This window comes from Leptopilina boulardi, unplaced genomic scaffold (genome assembly GCF_019393585.1).
Source record: "Leptopilina boulardi isolate dan_hultmark-lab unplaced genomic scaffold, ZJU_Lbou_2.1 LbouV2_169, whole genome shotgun sequence".
In the NCBI taxonomy this organism is placed as follows: domain Eukaryota; kingdom Metazoa; phylum Arthropoda; class Insecta; order Hymenoptera; family Figitidae; genus Leptopilina; species Leptopilina boulardi.
Window position 1 is genome coordinate 187,699 of NW_026137717.1, and position 20,910 is coordinate 208,608.

The window sequence follows — 20,910 nt, forward strand, 5'->3', positions numbered from 1 at the left end:
ATCAAAACAATTAAAAGAAGAAGAAACACAAAAAGAAGCTAAAATAGTTCAAATAATAAGAAGAAATGAAGAAATACAAAAACTAATAGTTCAAATAAGAAGAAGAAATGAAAAAATACAAAAAGAAGAAAAATTCAAAAAAAGTAGGTAAAAACAATCGAAAGAAGAAGCACAAAAAGAAAATAAAAATAATCAAAAGAAGAAGAAGAAGAAGAAGATAAGAAGAAACACAAAAGGAAATTAAAAACAGCAAAAAAATAGGAAGAAGAAATGAAGAAACGTAAAAAGAAGCCAAAAACAACCAAAAGAAGAAAAAACAGTGAAGAAATAAAAAAAATTAAAGAAGAAGAAAAAAATAAAGAAAAACACAAAAAGAAGAAAAAAGATAAAGAAAAACACAAAAAAGAAGAAAAAAATAAAGAAAAACACAAAAATGAAAAAAAAAATAAAGAAAAGCAATAAAAAAAATAAAAAATTGAGAAAATGGAAATGTGTAACCAGGGAAAAGTAAACGAAACGAATTTTTAAGGGGGACGAAAGATATAAAATCGGTAAAATCACCCCAACCTTCTTCCTCACCTCTTACCCTCTTCCACCCTTTCTCAAAAAAAAGAAATAAAGAAAAAGAGCCACCACGCATTTTTCTGACACAGGACTCGCGCAAAAAAAACCAAAAGGACTGTGTGTGTGTGTGTGTGTGTGTGTGTGTGTGTGTGTGTGTGTGTGTGTGGAGGGTTTGAAATTTAATTTTCCCTAGAGAGAGAATGGAAAAACAACCTCTCGACAGATTTACGAGCACAAATTCGCAAAGAAGAACTTATGTCGGATGCTAAGTAGCACCATGCATTTTATTCTCATAGGAGGAAGGTGGGAGGGGGGGGCAGAAAAGTCGTTTTATATACGATTTCCCATTTCGAATGAAGTCGACAAAATTTCAAGTTGGCAATTTCCCTCCTTCTCTTCTATTTGAAACTTTTTTTTTAATTAGAAAAAAAAGATACAAACATTTTTGTAAACTATTTTTTAAAATTAATAACAAATTATTATTAATTTAAGTATTGAAAAAAAAAAAATAAAAATATACTTTTCGCGATCAAATTGCAATAAAATGGTCATTCTTCGAAAAAAAACGGGGATTTTTTTTTTATTCTTTACGTTCCGCCTCAAGAATGCCTCGGGACAAATTCTATTTCCGGTAAATTTAAGACCCGACGACGACGACGACTTGTACGAGTGCGGATTTATTTCTACGACGAGTGGGATTTACTTTTGGATTTAAAACGCCGCGCCTCTCCTCGTAAAATTTAACAAAAGAAAAGACAGATATTCTTACAGAGGAGAAGAGGTGTCAATTAATAAAAAATCAAGAGGAAAACTGATAAGCCTCCAAAAAAAATGATTACTTTTTAAAATCGAAAAAAAATATATATACAATTTATATTTTATTAAATATTTAACAAATCTCATTTCACGACTATCGTAAATATTGTTAATTTGGTCATAAAGAATTCAATTTAATTAGAGAGTATGACGGCATGTTTTACGTCCGACACACAAAATATATTTTTATTTCCCCATAACTCTTTCAATGCGAGTTTATAATTTCGTAATCTTGGCGCAAGAAGGAGAGAGAGAGAGAGAGAGAGAGAGAGAGAGAGAGAGAGAGAGAGAGAGAGAGAGAGAGAGAGAGAGAGAGAGAGAGAGAAAGTAATTAATATTACTCACAACCCCACTTGGAAAGATTCCCCGGAAAGTGCCTCCTGGAGCTTCTATCAGAATTCCGCCGGATGTTTCGACGGAATTCCGATTAATTTTTTTCAAAAATTTTAGAGTCCTAATTCCGTCAGAATTCCGTCAATTCCGTTCAATTACCGTCGAATTTTTTTTTTTTTTTTTTTTTGCAAAGTTGGAAAAATTATTTTTTCCAATTTTATCCATAGAAGAAATTAGAAAATACTCTCTTAGATGCGTGAAAAAATCGTTTATATAAATGAGGGTTCGATTCTTGGTGGGTTTAATTTTTTTTCTTCTTTCTCCAAACTATTTTTTAGTTATCAATTATTTTCAACTACAAAAAAAAATGGTAATATCCTCTTTTTGTTTCTCAAGCAAATAAAAAATTTAATTAAAACCTCAAAAAGCTTTCTGTACTGCAAAAAAAAAAAATTGTCTCACTTTTTTTATTGATTTTTTTTCTTTTTTAATCCATAGTAAAAGTCGCAATTTTTTTCAACCCCCACCTCCCACCATTGCAATCTATATTTCCATGAAAATAAAATCGGTCAACTTTCGTGTAAAATATTTAACGAGATTTCCATTGCAAATCGCTTTCGTGTGCATATATGAGGGGGGGGGGGGTTCGAAGAATAAAAAAAAAATAGAGATTCGAGCCGGAAATAGATAGGGCTGATATGAAAGGAAGGAGGGGGAACCACCGATCGTGTCGTATCTCTGAGGTGCTTTATTTTTCACGAGCCACTCGAGCTGCCCCGAAATTCGCAATTTGGCAGAAGTACAATGGATCGGGCGACCATAGGGTATAGAGAGACAGACGGTGGGGTGGTAGGAAAAAGGAGGGGGGGGGGTAAAATTCAGACGAGAGGCCTTTGCTCGATGAAGAGCTGGTCCATATATAGAAAAAAAAACGCTTTGAAACATATATAATATTTCTAATATTATACATTTTCCCAACCAAAAATTTCATCAGTATTATACCAGAGTTAACTACTGGCGCAGTTCTGGTTCAGTATTGGTTGCCGAGGCTGGGCAGTCTGTACTGAACCAGTACTGGTATGTTCATTGTATCAGTACTGGTGCAGTACCACCCTCCCAGTACTGGAAAACCAGTACTGAGCCGATATTGAGCCAGTACTGGCTCAAATAGATTTTCTTTTTGATTACACCCAGAGAAATGATTTATTTGAATTAAATAAAATTTAATTGACTTAAATAAAAAAAGATATTTGTCTCAGAGCCTACTAAACTTTTATTTGATTCAAATAAATTTCTAATTTGTTACAAATATATTTATATTTAGGACAAATAAAAAAAATTGTTAATGTCAATAAATAATGGTAATGCCTCCTGCAGTACGCAGGCGCGTACTGTAGTGCTTGGTATGTTGAGTGTTTTCGGCGTACCAGCAGATTATAATGCGATTTACAATCTGCATAGCTCATTTTTCTAAACTGTACGTGACAGACACATGAAAATCACGTTTGTCTCAAACGTCTCAAAACTAATATATTTAAAATCACTTCAAAATAATTCGAATTAAACGAAACAAAATTAATGTGAGATTTATCAAAAGAATTGTTATGACGAATGCATACAAAAAAAAATTTACAGGAATTTTCATTCCATATGCAAATTATACTTTTGAGGTTACACTTGTTTTTAATAATAATAATTTGCAATATATGTATTATACTTAATAAGGAATAAAAATTCTTGGTGTTTTCGATTTTATATATAATAAAATATTAATTAGTTAGTTGACTGATTTAATTAATATTTAATTTGTGTTGGGTTACTAAAAATTTCACACACTTTTTTCTAAGAAAAAAAGTATATTGCCTGGAGTAGAGATCTCTGTTACAGTTAAAGCTTTCTTTTCGTATACAATAAATTACAAAACTACCAGTACTCAGCCAGTACTGTACCAGTAGTGGTTACCAGTACTGGTGCCAACTCTGGCAGCCAATACTGGTAAAATGTTCTCATTCCAAAGTTACGCCAACTCTGGCGACAATACTGGGTTCCAGTACTGCGCCAGTACTGCGCCATTAGTAAATTTTTGATTGTGAATTTTTTCAATCCGTATTTTTGTCAATTTTTTTTAAGTAAAAAAAAAATGGTAATTTAATTTATAATTTCTTTTAATTAATTTGTATTTTTTTTTTACTTATTTATAGTATAAAATTTTTAAAAAAAAGAAGTTTTTATTATTTAGTCGCTAAAATAAAAAAGAAATTCTCAGTACAATGAAAGAGAAAGAGAGAAAGAAAGAAAAAAAGAAAGAGAGAGAGAGACTTGCTGAATTTTTTAAGATATCCTCTCCTAGTCCACCCTCTGGCCCCACCCTCTCCTCCTTCTGCTTGGGGGGCTTCTGCTGCTGCCACGCGAGAAGCCATCGAAAAATCTGCAGTACCTCTTTTCATCCAACGTCAGGGTCCTTTCAACTTTTTTTTTTTATTTTTTTTTTGCTCTCTCTCTCTCTCTCTCTCTCTCTCTCTCTCTCTCTCTCTCTCTCTCTCTCTCTTTCTTTCTTTCTTCTTTTCTTTTTTTTCCTTGACAAGAATCTCGCCTAGTGGCAATTGACCGAAAAACAGTCGCTCGTCTCAAGAGAAACCATATACTTCTCACATAGAGGGGTTGGAGGTAGGGGGTGAAGACAAGTAACGAGCACCACTCTTTCCTTTGATAAGCCGCGATTTTTACCCCCCCCCCCTCCCTCACCTTACCCAAAAAAAACGCTACTATAAAGTACTTGGATGTAAACAGCTTTACTTTCGGGATATTCAGAGTTGCTCAAGGGTGTAACTCACCCCCTCTCTACACCCCCCCTTAGGCTTCGCGGACCGAAAAAAAATAGTTAAAAGGAGGGTAAAAAAAAAAAATTACTCCGAAATGGAAGCTCGAGCTTCATTTTGAGAAGCTTTCTCTCTCTGTCTCTTTTTCTCTCTCCAGCATCTCTCGAGCTTTTAAGAAAATTGGGAGAGAAAGCTCGAGACAAAAATCCTTCTATAATTTAACCACAAAACCCTCTCATTGGCTTCAATTTTTTTTTTCAAAAAGAAAAAAAAAATTTGCGAAATTTATTTTTAATATAAAAAAAAAATATTTTTTGAATATTAATTATAATAAATAAAAATTTAATATTTTAAGTAAGAAATATATTTTTTTTCAAAATTTTGTTTTTATTAATTTTTGTATTTGAAACTAATTTTTTCTATTTTGTTTGTTATTTTCTTTTTTTTTAAGTAGAAATTTTTTCTTTTTTGCTGTTACAAAAAAAAATTATAGCAGTAGGATTCGAAACCTTGACGTTTGTTATAGTTATGCAGACAACTTACCCACTTGGAAAGATTTCCCAGATAGTGCCCCCTGGAGGTTCTATCAGAATTCCGCCGGAACTTCCAACGTACTTCCGTCGGAATTCCACCGGAGTTCCAAAGAATTTCCGATGGGATTCCGACGGAGTTCCGACGGAATTCTGAGGGAATTAGGACTCTAAAATTTTTGAAAAAAATTAATCGGAATTCCGTCGGAATCCCATCGGAAATTCTTTGGAACTCCGATGGAATTCCGACGGAAGTACGTTGGAACTTCCGGCGGAATTCTGATAGAACCTCCAGGAGGCACTTTCTGGGGAATCTTTCCAAGTGGGTAACCATGCGCCTAAGACATATCAAATTGATTTTAGTTAAAAACCAAAAAAACAATGGTTTTTTTTTCTTACCTTATTTAAATTCTGTGATAAAAAAAAATTGTCTGCATTATCGTTTCACTCCTTTTTGAAATAGGTTAGTGAAAAAAAAATATATCTCTAACTCTTTCCGGGCAAATCACCACGTAAAAAAGAACTTGGCAAATGTGATGGTGAGGGAAGGTTGGCGAAGTGGGTGGGGGGGGGAGAACGCATTTCACAAAAGTTTGCAATTTTATGGATGCATCTTGGTACGTTTTTCCTCCTGTGTGTCTAGAGAGATATAGGGGTGGGGGGAAGGAGAGTATATATATATATATATATATATACATATACACTTAGAGAGAAAGAGAGAGAGAGAGAGAGAGAAGGTCTTTGCCCGCTTTAGAAGAACCTCTTTCTACATTTTTCTGCCTCACTCCCGTTACTCTCCTAACCTTCCCCACCTGCCCAAACTCCCCCCCCCCCAACCTTCTCCTAACCTATCCCATTCACACATAATTCTCCCCCCTTCTTTCACCCCCTTCCCTACAGTAAGCGACCTACTAACTATTTTACAGTAGACTCTAGAAATTTTTGTACCACTCTTTTTTTTTTTGCTCATCTAAAACGGGTCAACCCACCCTTAAAGGGGGGTTAACCCTAAAAGGGGGGTTTACTCCCCCTTTTCCTCTCTTTTCGAATTAGCTATCAACTATTTGATTCTATTTTTACAGAATTTTTTTCTTACCCCCCCTCCTCCTGTACCCCCCATGGGGGAGGGTTCTTCCTCCAACGTCTCAATTGTGTCTTTACTACTTTGAGGGTACTATTCTTTATAGTGAAAAAAAATGGTGAGACAGGTCAGACCCTGAGGGTTTGGAGAGAGAGAGAGAAAGGGGTGGGGGCTATGGAAAAAATATAGGGGGGGGCTAAGGAATTTAGGTGGAAAAAAAGTAAAAGTAGGGGAAAATTTACGAAAATTGGAGGGGGGGGATAAGAAATTTAAAAAAAGTAAAAGGAAAATTTTTTTTTAATGGTAAATTAGAGGGGGGTTAACATTACATAGAAGAGAGGTGGAGGGTGGTATTACCATTGGTTGGTTAAAGATAGAACGTTGAGAAAAGATAGAGTACGAGAGATAAAACGCGTGGTATTGATCCTGAAATTCACCCTTTGCGCGTCTTTCTCGCACTTCTCTCTCTCCCAATCCTCCTCCTTCTCCTCTTTCTCCTCATTCACCCCTTGGCCCTCAAGTTTCAGACACATCCCCCCTCTCCCTTACTCTTTCTCCCACTTCTTCTCCGCACCACATAAACCCCCCAAAGTTTTGTATGTTGCGCGTTGCACAAACCCTTCCTATCACCTCGTTTTTGTCCCCTCCTATTTACTAACAACCCCCTACCCCCCTCTTCTCCCCCTTCCTCCATTTCACCTCACTTCTTCCTCTTTGCCATATAATCTTCCTCTGTGTATTTTGCCTTTGACTGGTCGAGCGAGTATCGTCTCGAAATTTTCGTTGAGCTTAGAAATTCTCTCTCTCTCTCTCTCTGCGTATAATGAAACTTGGCCTTGCCCTTGGAATCCTCCAAGTTCTATTGTTTAGCCGCCAATCTCTACCCTGACTAAAACCCCACATGGTTCTCTTCTTCTTCTTCTTCTTCTTCTTCTTTGCTTTTGCACTGGTTTGCCTTTAGGTTCTCTCTCTGTAATTACGAAATTTCTCCCAATGATTTTCTTGGTAGAAATTTGTAATTTTGTTTTGCTGCTGTTTTGGAAGTATTCAAAAAAATAAGAAAATATTTAACAATTCCGGGCAAAAAAAAAAATTTGCCTTTTTTTACTGGAATTGCAAACTGTGACTGTTTTTGCTAATTATTTTCAAACACACAAAAAATTTTTGTAGAAAAATAGGTCTTTTTTTGAAAAAACGCCAAATTCCAGGCAAAAATAAAAGAAAATTGTTTTTACTAAAACTGCAAAGTGTCTTAAATCCACAAAATAATCGTTTTTAATAATTATCATTTGATACCTTCTAATTTTTGTATCAAGTTGCATTTTTCATTTTTTTTTTAAAAACTCAAAAATCCGGTCAAAAAATCAAAAAACGTGTTTTTAAAATTTTAGAAACTATCGTTTTTGATAATTATTTTCCAACACACAAATTTGTGTTGAAAAATCATTTTTTTTTTAAATAGAAAATTTCCAGGCAAAAAAAAATATTTTTCACTCAAAAAAAACTACATTTTTTTACATTGAAAAATAAATATAACAGACAAAACATGAAACTGTGAGTATAACAAAATAAGACATTAAACAATGGTTAGAAAGAGATCGTTTGGCACCTGTACACTTGATGGACTATATATGCAAGGATCATTATTGTTTCGACATCCCGAAGCATATTTAAAGCGTGCCAAATGCTGAGAGGAAAAAAGATGGCAGATGGACAACAACCACATAAAAGAACCCCCTATACACAATTCTCTCCCTTCCATTTCGACCCTTCTTTTTTCATCTCTTTGCGCCTGAATTTCCCAGAATTTATCGGAACAGAGAGATATGAACAGTCAGCAAAAATACGTTTTAAATACTTGTCAAAGGAAATGAGATCAGTTAGAGATTATATATTGACAAAGACTTTGATGTGTCCCCCCTTTCTAACAAGTTTTAATTTTCACAAAAATGGAGGAAAATTTGTTCATTGTTCATTTTTATTACCCCTTGCCTAATTGAATGGAAATTTTTTTTTCAATACATTTCCAACAATTTAATCCAATTGAGAGAGAAAGAAATTTTTTTTTTTCAAAAAAATCTCGTGTGAAAAATTATTATTATTATTTAATAAAAAAAAATAATTCCAATTCTATTGTGGAAAATTATTATTTATTTTATCAGGGAAAGAAATTTATCTGGAACAGGGAAACATTTCACTGCAGTAGCAAAAGTTTTATTTATTTTAATTAAATATTTCCCTATTCTAGTGAAACATTTCGTTGTTTCAGGTAAATCTTTTTTTTTCGTGATAATAAAAAAAAAGAAAATCTTCAATTTTTTCCAAAAATTCGGATCTTATTTTCAAAAAAAAAAGAGTGAAGGATTGAAAAGAAAACTTGTCGAAAGGTCTGCAAGGATCTTGAAATTTACCGAAAAAAAATGGAAAAAAAACAGAAGAAGAAGCCGCATTACAAGAAAGACTTTTTAAGTGGGTTCGTAAAGTAGTCGAGCGCGAGTGCATAATCGAATCTCCCTAAAAGCTGAAGAGCCATCTCGTCTAATGAAATCCAGAGCTTGAAAGGATGCGTCTAGAAGTCAGAAACGCCACAACGAAGAAGAAGAAGAGAACGTGCGCAAGAGAAGAGACGTAGAACTGAACGTAATTCAATTTATTATAGTTTGGCAACAACCTCACACAGACCGATAGACAGGCAGACACAAAATAATAACAGCAGAATATTATCAAAAAAAAAAATAATCCCTTTACTATATTTCCATACCCACAATTTTTTCTTTTAAATTTTCAATTATTATAAATAATTAAAAAATATACAGAGAAATAATTGTCTCAATTCTAAGTGTTGAAAAAAAGACGCATCATGGAGAAAAGATGACCGAGCTGGTTTTTTTTTAGAAGCGAAGATTCTTTGTTAGAAAGCAAAAAAAAAAAAAAAAACACTTGGATATACTCATTAATTATTCACGTCCTAGATTCGATGGAATTATTTTCATAGAGTGAAAGAGGTACTTCTTCAACTCCCACGCGACAAACAACTTTCATCATTACGATATTGTCCCTTGGACTTGTATTTATATTTTTTTTGAGAGAGAGAGACAGAAATACAAAAAATGAAATTTTTAATTGTGTTTGAATAGCGGGAGACAATTTAATAATACAATTATTTTATTAAAAGAAGAATAGAAACGCTGAGAAGAAATAACGTTACAAAAAGAAGAATATTCGCTCATTAGTTCTTTGACCACGCCCCTTGACAAGTGGGAGGGGGATAAAGGCGTGGCGAGAGCCAATAGAGGCTCCGCCCTTTAGTAAGCAAAAATAAAGGTGTGGCATGCTATTTTTAAAATACCGCTCCTTCTATATAAACGCTGCCCCTTGGAAAGTGGAAAGGGATAGAGGCGTGACGGAAGCAAATTAATGCTACTGGGTAGGATCCGCCCCTTGAAATGTATGAGGAGCATAGGCGTGGCATTTGCTAATTTAAAAGTAACGCCCCCTTTTCTTCCACGCTCCTTGGTCGACATACTGAAGGAAGAGTCAAAGGCGTGGCTTAAACCAACCGATGATTTTGCATAGGCTCCGCCCCTTACAAAGTAGGTGGAGATAGAGGCGTGGTGGATGCCAATCAATGTTTCTATAAACATTGGAAACATTGCCCCTTGGAAAGTATGAAGGGTTGGAGGCGTGGCGAAAGCAAATTGATGCTAATTCGTAGGCTCCGCCCCTTGGAAAGTTGGAGAGGAGAGAGGCGTGGTATATGTTAAATTAAAAGTACCGCCCCTTAGTAAACGTAATGAAGGAAGAGTCAGAGGCGTGGCTTAAATGATGTTTCTGCGTAGGCTCCGCCCCTGGGAAAGTAGGAGGGGAAAGAGGCGTGGCCTACAGTTTTGATAAAGAAAAAAATTCTTTTTAAAAATTTTTTTTATCCTAATTTTGAATTTTTTTTTTTTTTTGAAAGTAGAAGAAGATATTTGAAAATATTTAAAAAGAGATTGAAAACTCAACACTATGGGAGAGAGAGAGAGAATGCGGCTAACAATTGAACTCTCCTCGTGGTATGAGAAATTTTGCTTCTGCGAGCTAATTATCATTGTCTTGGGCGCGTTTCGTTTGCCGACAGCACTTGAAAACAGAGAGAGAAAGATAGTGGCTTCGATGATGCACGAGCCAAAAGCTCTTTCAGCGGAAAACCTTATAGCCCAATGGCTGGGCAAAAACCGAGGCTTCAAATCAAGGACTTTGAAGATCCTTGTACAACGACTTCTTTGAGTGTGCTTTCCTCGCGCTTTTCTCTCCCCCCTTTTTTCTACCCCTCAACCCTCTTTCGTCTGTTATTCTTTGAATGTAATTTCAGATTTTGCTTCAATTTTTTTATTTTTTCCACCTATAACTAAATTTTTCCAATTTTAGAAATTTTCCCACCTTTATTTAAAAGAACTGAATTATATTTATTTGTAATGAAAAAAAAATTATATTTTTGCAATTAAAAATAATAATAAATTTCTTTTTTTGTTTCAGGATTACTGTGAAGAATTGGTAAACAAAAATTAGTGTTAGTGAAAATAGTGATAAGTGTTTTTTTTATTTGTGAATAAAAATTAAAAAAAAAAGATGAGGCATCCTCATTGAATGAGTGTCCTTCAAAAAAATAGTTGAAAGGGTGGTAGATGCGTGCACGCGTCAAGAGGACGTCGTTGTTGTGGTCCATAACGGAGGGAAGTGAATTTGATCTCAAAACCGGGGGGGTTTGCCTAGATTATAGGGATGAGATGAGGAGAAAAGAGTGAGTGAGCGAGAGGGGGGTGAGCCTCGAGGCGATCGAGAGGAGGAGGAGGAACCCCGGCCTAAGTTGCCGGGTAAGGCTGTGCAGTTTTTGAAGAATAGCACCCATCAATATGGCGGGTGCAGGCCTCTTCTTCAGCAGCAGCAGCACCTGTGTCGCCGCCCATCTTCTATTATTATTGCTTCTTCTATTTTCCCCACGAGCGACACGTGCAGAACAAGGTAAGCGAAAAAAAATAAATAATAATTTATTTTACACAACATTTTAATTTTTATTAAAATTTTTTTAGTCTCCTTTAAATTTTTTTTACAAAATAATAATAATCGAATTTTAAAAAAATATTTTACATACGTTTTCGTATTTAAAGCGTAATGTACGTAGACGTGGAAAAATGGGAGGGACTTGCTATCTCCACGCCCACCGAAAGTAGGCGTAGTTAATCATCTTATTCTTAAACGCAACACCCACCAAACCTACGCGCAAAGAAAGAAGGCGTGGCAAATTATGATCATACCCACTTGAAGTGGGCGTAACTAAATGCAGCCACGCCCATTGAAAGTAGTCGCAGTTTGAATTCTCATTCTTAAATGCTACTTCCATTAAATCTACTTGTAACGAATGTAGGCGTGGCTAATTTTTGCCACACCCACTTAAAGTAGGCGTGACTAGTTATTGACACGCCTACTGAAAGTAGGCGTATCTCACTATCACCACTCTTACAAATGGCAAAAGTATTTGTATAGAAAATAAAGCGACTACAAAAACGCCTATTAAAAATATTTATCAAATAAAAATATATATTTACTCTTTAATTGGCATATTATAAAAAATAATTCAAAAACTAAAAATATTTCCAAAAAAAATGACAGGGAAATTTTTAATAATTTATGGGGACAATTTTTTATACTTTTTTTCTTCCTCTATAACGTGTAATTTAAAAATTATTTTGCATTAAAATATATATATATATATATGTGGTTTTGAGCAAGAAAACAAAAAAAATAAAATAAAAATTATGCCACAAAACCATTTAGTAGATGGATTATGGACCCCGCCTTAATCGACAGATTCCAAGGGCCGACACATAATATTTATAAAGTTGAATCTAAAAAAAAAATTCGTGTGGTCATCCCATTATGGGTCACGGGATTTTTTGTTTTCCATATTGTATATATATATATATATATATTTTTTAAGAGGGGACAGTTTGAAAAAAAACGAAACAAGAAATCAAGCCTCGGGGATTTTTTTCTGTTTAGTATATATATCTATATATATATATATAACATCAAAGTTTTTTTTCGTACTTTTTCTCTTGAATACCGTTTTCGCGAAGATTCTGATAATTTCCTAATGTGGCCAATCTTCCGAAAATTAAGGGTTCGCTGTTTGGAATTAAAAATCCATTGGCTTAACGCGAAATTGTACGCGGAAGAAAAAAAGAGAAAAAGAAAGAGAGAGGGAGACAGAATAAAATATCGGAAATTATATTCAGTTACAATGCAATTTTTTTTGTAATTTTCTTTTCTACATTCTCTCTATATTATTTTTTTATATTGTAGAAATATTTTTTTTTCTTTTTCTGTTTGTAAATATTTTTTTTTTTGTATCGTAAAAATTTTTGCGGTTGTAAAAACAATATATAACAGAAAAAAAGGGAAAGAAAGAGAGGGAGAGAGAGAGGAAGAGAGACGCCATTAATTACAATAAGCGCATCATAGAAAAGTATATAGAATAAGCTTAAAGCTAAATTACAGTGGGGCTTTCAATTCTTGTCTGCTTTTCATCTTCCATTTTGCGGAAAGTGGGGCGCATTTGCTCGATATTCGAAGAAAATCTACCCCCTCCCTTTCAAACCCACGTCAATGCGCGGAAAGGGCACTTTCTTTGATTGCTCATTCTCTCAATTCAACATATATATATATATACATAATACTGAAGCTCTCTGTTTATTACTCGAGAGTGAAAAAAATGGTTTGAAATTCAAATTTTTCCAAATGATATTAAAAAAGTATTCTCTCTCTCTCTTTTTCTCTCTATTTAGAATTCATCATAAAATATCCGTTGCTATTTTATTTTTTTTTAATAGAAAAATCCCTCGTTTTGTTCATGTTAAAAAATATTTTTCATTGAAAGCGAACAAAGAAATTGTAATTATTTTTTTTATATATTTAAATAAATTATCTCAAAATATTTATTTTAGAACGAAGAATAATTCTATTTTCTTCTTTATGTTGCAAAAAAAAAATAATAACAAAATTACGAAATAGTTTTGTTCAATTTTTTTCTTTTCTAAATTAATACGTTTTTCCGTTAATACTATTACTACCACTACTACTACTATTATTATTATTAAAGAAAAAATTATCAATTTTTCAATAATATTTTTAACATAGAAAAGAAAAAATAATAAAATTCCCCGGTGGATGAAAATGGTTTAAATGCGTCTGATGACCTCGAGTCGAAAAACCACATCGGTGTGACCAAATTCCCTGTTGAATTCAAGAGAGACCAGGCGTAAACTCGATTGGCCTCTACAAAATGGTTCAGAGTCGTGGCGAGTCTCTCTTTCTCTCTCTTGCACATTTGTTCGTCGCCAGTGAGTAAGAAATACGGCAACGCCGCAGGAATGCCCCGGCCAACCCACCGCGTGCATACCTGTACAAACCTTACTATATACTCCGCGCTCCAGACCTGGAAGTCTCTCGCAGCATCCCGTACGTTAAAGAAGGAGAGAGAGAGAGACACAAAAATTTCTATCTCACTCTTTCTTTACTCGATACCTTCACCGTCTGTGAAATGGAATGAGAGAGACAGAGATAAGATGGTCTGGCGGTCGGGATACTTGCCCGAGTGGAGTGGGGGTAGAGAGAGAGAGAGAGAGAGAGTCTGATCGACGAGCGAATGTATATAGGAGGAGAAGGAAGAGATAAGGACCGGTGCGTGCCAAAGCGTCTAGGTCCAAGTGAGATAGAATCGGAGACAAAGAGAGAGTGAGATAAGTGCTCGAGGTGAAGGGGTAAAGAGGGGGGAGGGGAGGGTGGGTAGTAAAGAGGTGCGTGTGTGAACCCCGCGTCTCATATGCGTGCAAAGAAAGGAATGGCATACGGGAGCAGGCTGCGTTTCAAGACCCTTTCCCCCCTCTCTTTACTCTCTCCCCCCTCTCTCTCTCTTTCTTTTTTTTCCTCTTTCCATGATATTCTATATACTCTACCTGGTGTACACAAAATACATTAATAACAAAATCACACTATTTTTCATCCGAAATGTGAAAAATATCGGTTAATTTTCCAAATATAGTTGAGGTATTTTTTTTTTTGACAAATATCGATGAAAATTGATGTATACTTGTCTAGAGATTGATAATCGATCAAAAAAAAGCGAAAAAACAAGTTAATAGAGTGGAGAAATCGATAAAAGTGGAAAAAAAATTAAATTGTCAATTTAGCCGCGTGCGTTAAGGCGCCCGTTCGTTACGAATCGTTGAATCTTGGTTCGAATCCCGTTGTAATTTAATTTTATTTCCATCGTTTTTGCAGTACTATTATATTTTTATAAATATAATAATTTATTATTTATTTGTATAAATATAAAGAATAACTAGAAAAAAAATTGGGAAATTAATAGTAAGCTGGAAAAGTTATTAAAAAAATTTGAAAATTAGAAGGTAAAAAATTATATCGAAAGTGGGAAATTTACCCTAAAAAAAGTTTAAAGTTGTATCAAAGATGGAAAAAACAACTAGAATTAAATAGGAAAATTCATTCGAAGGTGGAAATTTGTGTAAAAAGGTGGAAAAAACCATTTAATTGTTAAAAGTTGGAAAAATTCATTCAAAGGTGGAAAAAAATCATTTAACGGTAAAAAGTTGGAAAAATTTATTCAAAGGTGGAAAATTGTGCAAAAGGTTAGAAAATTATTTATGGTTAAAAGTAAGAAAATTATTCAAAATGTAGAAAAATCAATTAACAGTAAAAATAAAAGTTGGAAAATTCATTCAAAAATGGAAAATTGACAAAAAGGTGAAAAAATAATTTAAAGGTAAAAAATAGGATAATTCAAAGGTGGAAAATTTAGTAAAAGATTGGAAAATCAGGTTGAAAATTCAATTAAAGGTAGGAAATTACCTAAAATTTTAAGGTATTGCCAAAGATGGGAAATTGGAAACTAAAATAAAATTAGGAAAATTCATTCGAAAGTGGAAAATTATCCTAAAAGGTGGGAAAGTAATTTAATGGTAAAAAGGTTAAAAAATTAGTAAAAATTGGAAAAAAAACTAGCAAATCTAATAGTGGAACTTTAAATAAAAGATGGGAAATTCAGTTACAGGTTGAAAATTCAGTTATAGGTGGAAAATTTACTCAAGAATAATTATGTAATATTAAGTCAAAAGGTGGAAAATTCAAAAAAATATTTAAAAAAAAACCAAAACGGAGAAAAAAAATGATAAAAAATTAATTTCAAATCTATATGAAAAAAATAAATTTCCCCTCTAAAACCTTACAAAAAAAATTTTCTTTTTGAATTTATAATGAAAAAAAAGAACGTCATATCGTATCTTTTGTATGAAATCTTTTTTTTCTATTTTTTACCTCATAAGAAATCACTTTGTTCAAAGTCTCTCATTTTTCTCGTTTCCCTCAAGTAGAAGGTGCATTTCCTCATTGAGCTTCAAAAGCGTACACTATATTTCTACTTCTTAATCCAAGTCAGTATCTTGGGAAATTCGACGAAAGCTTGCGAGAGGCAAAAGTCATAGAAAGAAAAAAAAAGAGAGAAAAAAAAACTTCTTCTTGACCTCTATATATATCCGCAACTTCAAAACTTGTTTAAAAATATCGGTTTCTGGGAAATGAATTTTTCTTTAAAGGTTTGGAGAAAAGAAGAAAAGAAAAAAAAATATTCTCTTTTATAAATGACGAAACTAGAAAATTGAATAAAAATAAAAAAAATAAATTACACTTAAAAATCAATGGTTAATTAAAAAATTTAATTATTATTATTATTATTATTATTATTGTAAATGAAAGTTATTTTAAATAATTTTTTTTTCTAAATTTTTTGGATATTTTTTTTTGCGAAAATTATTTTTCAAAAAAAAGAATATATTATTCATGTGAAAAGAAAGAAAAAAAAATTTATCTTTGTGTGTGTCATAAAATATCATAATCTTGTGTCATAAAATCAAATAAAGAATGGTTTGTTGAGCGTTGTGGCTACCGCTTGAAAATTATCGTTGTTCGTTTTACAACGATGCGTTTTGCCGTGGTATTTTTATTATTTTTTATGGATACGCCGGCGATTGCTTGGGACTGAAAGAGAATTAATGGGCAACTCTTCTTTATTATATTCCTTTTCCTCTGACTAGGATTAAATCTCCTCTCTTTCACTCTCTCACTCTTATAGTTGCGCTTTCTTTAGAAAAATTATTTAACTCTTTCAAATTATTTACAAAACAACAAAAAATAATTTTTTAGGTTTTTTTTTACAATTTTTGGGTAAATTTTCCACCTTTGATGCAATTTTTCATGATTTTTCTTAGTTTTTTTATACTGAATTTTCCACCTTTTATGCTATTTTTCATGATTTGATTTTTCCTAGTTTCTTTCTATTTACTGAGTTTTCCACCTTTTATGATTTTACAAATTTATATTTTCCACCTTTGCTTGATTTTTATATACCTAAGTAAATTTTCCACCTTTGATTTAATTTATTAACCTTTGAATTTTCATTTTTCACTATATTTTCCACCTTAAATCTGTTTCTTATTTCTTTAGTTGATACTGATACTAAATTTTGAAGTATATTTTCCTTCAATTTGATTTTTTTTTTAATTTTCCACCTTTGACTTTATTTTCTACCTTAAATAAAAATCATTTTCCAACTTTGTTTCAATTTTCCACCTTTGCTTGATTTTTAAATACCTAAGTAAATTAGCCACCTTTGATTTAATTTACCAAATTTTCAATTTTCCACTAGATTTTCCACCTTAGTTTCTTATTCTTTTAAGGTATATTTCTCACATTGGACACAATTTTCTCTTTTTCCTCATTATTTTTTTTTATTGAAAAATTTTTCCACCTTTTTTTCAATCTCCACATTTTCTTTCATTATCGATCGAGTTTTTCTCAATTTTTCACATTTAATTTTCAATCTTTTCTATATACAATTTTCGCCGAAAAATCTTTCATCTACAATTTTTATATTTTTTTCCCAACTTTTTCCACCTTATTTATTTTTCTCTCTATATATATATATATACTTCGTCACTCCTGCAATTTTTCAAAATGGTTTTCCACCTTTTTCTTTAGAAAAAAAAACATTTTCGCTTTGAAAATTTAATATGAAAATTTTTGTCATGCTTTTTGAACATAAAGTTTGAAATAATTTGAGATGAAAATTCGTGAATTGAGTTTCTAGTCTGCATATACAATATCCATATGTATATGTATATATATGTATGTATGTATGTATGTATGTATGAGAGCGATATATGCGGCCTTAGGGCTTGCAGTGCAACACCCTGGAATGCCTACTTTTACTTTTCCCGTTTCCAAGTATACTTCGGGTAGAATCGGGTGCGTTCTCCGTGACCGTGATGCGGATTCTCCGCGCGTACAAACGAGAAAGAGAGAGAGAGAGAGAGACCGACTTATGCTTTTAGCTTCCGGGAATAATCATTTTAATTCACAAATGCCCGTTATTTATTTATAATTCGTAACCCGTTACCTTTTTTTTCTATTCCTGACATCATTTTGACTAATTACTACAATTAATTTCTGTCATTGGTCAAAATTAGTCATTTTCATTCAACTTCCAACGTAATTCCGTCTGAATTCCATCGGAGTTCCAAAGAATTTCCGATGGGATTCCGACGAAATTAGGACTCTAAAAATTTTGAAAAAAAATTAATCGGAATTCCGTCGGAATCCCATCGGAAATGCTTTGGAACTCCGATGGAATTCCGACGGAATTACGTTGGAAGTTCCGGCGGAATTCTGATAGAACTTCCAGGGAGCACTTTCCGGGGAATCTTTCCAAGTGGGTCACTTGATTTATATATATATATATATTTTTTTTTTCTAAGTACTTTAAACATTGTGTAATCTTATACTGATGCGATTAGTAACTATTTCCTTTTATTTTTGTAACACAAGTGTGGAAAAAAAGGACAAAATTTTCTAAATAGTTCGTTTTTTTCCCTCAATATCAATGAAAATTGATGTATACTTGCTTAGGAAGCGATAATCGATTTAAAAGAAGCGAGAAAACAACTTAATAGAATGGAAAAATCAATAAAAGTGGGAAAAAAATTAAATTGTCAATTTAACCGCGTGCGTTAAGGCGCAATTTTGTTATAAATCGATGGATTTTGTTTCGAATCCATTTGGAGTTAAAATTTTTTTTTTTCATCGTATTTTTACAGTTACTGTTTTATATTTTGTAAATATAATAATTCATTATTTATATATTTGTAAATTGAAAAAATTTTTTTATTAAAATCATTGAGTCTCGGTTCGATCCTGACGGATTTTTTTTCATTACAACTTAACATAATTTTTTTTTATTATTAATATAATTAAAAACTATCATTATTAATTATTAAAAAAATTATTTTAATAATAATTAATTACAATTAGAGAAATTATCACTCGGACACAAAATTTTTTTTTTTTTTCAAAATTTTATTTTCATAATTAATAAATAATTTTATTATAATAATTACAATAATATAAATAACAAAAATAAAAATAAAAATATTTAATTTTTTTTTAATATGTGTAATTAAATATTTCTCAATAGAGAAAATTAATTATTTTTTTTAGTATTCTAAATTATTTTGCCCTTTTTGACGTTTATTTAAGATCCATTTTGAAGTTACCGATTATGTTTGCTTTGCATTTTCGTCAAATAAATCTAAACTGAAATAAATCATATTTAAAGTATCTATATATATACATGTGTTTGACGCGAAATAAATCTAGTTTGAGAAATAGTAGAATAATTTCGGTCCATTTCTTATTCATTTGAAATAAATCTTGTCTCGAGAAAAAAAAAGATGAAGAGGGGAAGAGGAACTTTGATCTTCAAAATTTGCTCGATAAATTGATTGTCATTATTTTTTTTTTTTTACACAACGAAGATTAATGATTGAGCCTCTCTTGTTTCGACACAAATTCTATGTTATTAATAATAATAATAATTGCCAAAAATTATATTGAATTTTTTTTTCCTAGAATTTTTCTAGTTTTAATTTTTTTTTTTTAAATGAAAATTTTTTACTGAAGATTAAAAAAAAAAATTGGCCATTTTTTTTTTATTTTTCTTATTGTTATTATTCTTAATATTATTATTATTGTTATTTAATTATTTATCTAGTATTGAATAATAAAAAAAAAAAAAAAATTCCCATAAGGCCCAAAAAAAATTCTGCAGAAAGATATTTGGAGTTTGTTTTTTTCTACTTAAAAATTTTGCATTGAGTCGAAAAAAATAATTACACTTGTATATTAAATTTTGGGCCTTATTGTACATTAATTCTTTTTAATAAGTCCCAATTTTTTTCAATAAGGCCCAGATTTTTATCAAAAGAGAATTTTTTACTTATCTTTAAGGAAAAAAAAAAAAAAATTATTATTTTTTTTTTTGAGGGCCTTACGCACTTTTTTTCTTGATAAGGCCCGAAAAAATTCCGCAAAGAAATTTAACTTCCTTCTCCTTTCATTTTTCCTCTTCCACGTTGTTGTGAAAAGAAAAAAAAGAAATTTGTTGGATGCAAAAAAATTAATACATTTTCATGGCAGGGAGGGGAGATAGGGCCCCCAAAAAAAAAAAAAAAAAAACCGTGATATAACTTGTGTTTTTAAGTTTTGGTTTCCAACAAAAATTTGTGCCGCGCAAAGGCCAAAGAGAGAAAACGGTATCCGAAGATGAATTCTCAGCTCCGTTGATGATCGTTTTTGATGTGGAAAAAAAGGGCCTGATTTGTTACGCCCTTTGGGTGTTATTTCTCTCTCTCTCTCTCTATCTATCTATCTATCTATCTCTCATTCTCTTATCATCCTTCTCTTTCGCTACGGCCTCTGACGTCAAGTTGCGAAGCTTCCGCTTTCTTTTTTTTTTTTTTTTTTTTTTACTCTCTCTCCCCTCTTTCCATAAGGCCCACGAGAATCTGGGACTTAATTTTAATTCCACTTGAGAAAGAAAGAAAGAAAGAGCACCTGCTGCGTGTGCGTACCCTCGACATTACTTCATTTTTATAAAAAGGAACTTTCCTAATATTTAATTACAAATTGCCTCTCGTATCTCACGCCTTGCTCGATTTAATTTCATTTTTTTTTTTTTTTTTTTTTAATTTCGGGGCCTTATGACAATCGTCATTTCTTTCTTTTTTTTTTTTTTTTTTTCTCTATAGGGAAATTAAAATGTAATTAGAATAATGGGTCAGGAGAAAAATTAGAAAGAAATAATAGCTTAAATGAAAAAATTTGTTTGAAAAAAAAATTTGTGAATGAAGAGAAAATTTTGTTGTTCTTATGATTATTTTCATTTATCTGCTTAGTGATGATTTAATAAATAAAAAATTAGAGGAATAATAGTGCGGTTCTTTTATTTTTTTAAGGGAATTTATTTTTCGATTTTTCCGCACCTTCCGTAAAATTTTCTCATTTTTAATTGTTCTATAAATTTTCCATTTTCTCCGAGTTTTCCACCTTTATTTTTTTTAAAGAGTTTATTAGATTTTTTTCCACCTTTATTTTCCATCTTCCACCTGTGAATATTTTTTTTTCTACTTTTCCTATTTCTCAACTTTTGCCTACAGTAAAAAATTTTCCACCTTTATTTTCCATTTTTATTAACCTTCTATGTAATCTCCAATCTTTTTATTCATATTAGTTATTACCTCTTTTCCACGTTTATCTTTAAAAAAAGAATTTTAATTGCATATTTTTTTTGCAAATTTTACACCTTTTTTAATTTTGT

The 20,910-nt window shown here is 32.0% G+C and overlaps 1 protein-coding gene across 17 annotated transcripts in view; it reads left to right on the top strand.

The window, feature by feature from the left end:
- The window catches only part of LOC127277516 (ephrin type-B receptor 1), a 195,439-nt gene that overhangs the window by 97,183 nt on the left and 77,346 nt on the right, over positions 1 to 20,910 (top strand). For all 17 annotated transcript variants that reach the window (XM_051298693.1, XM_051298704.1, XM_051298705.1 and 14 more), the window contains one exon: positions 10,662 to 11,147. In XM_051298693.1, coding sequence (XP_051154650.1) covers positions 11,039 to 11,147 — 109 coding nt within the window. In that variant the 5' untranslated portion in view covers positions 10,662 to 11,038. The remainder of the gene's footprint in view (positions 1 to 10,661; positions 11,148 to 20,910) is intronic.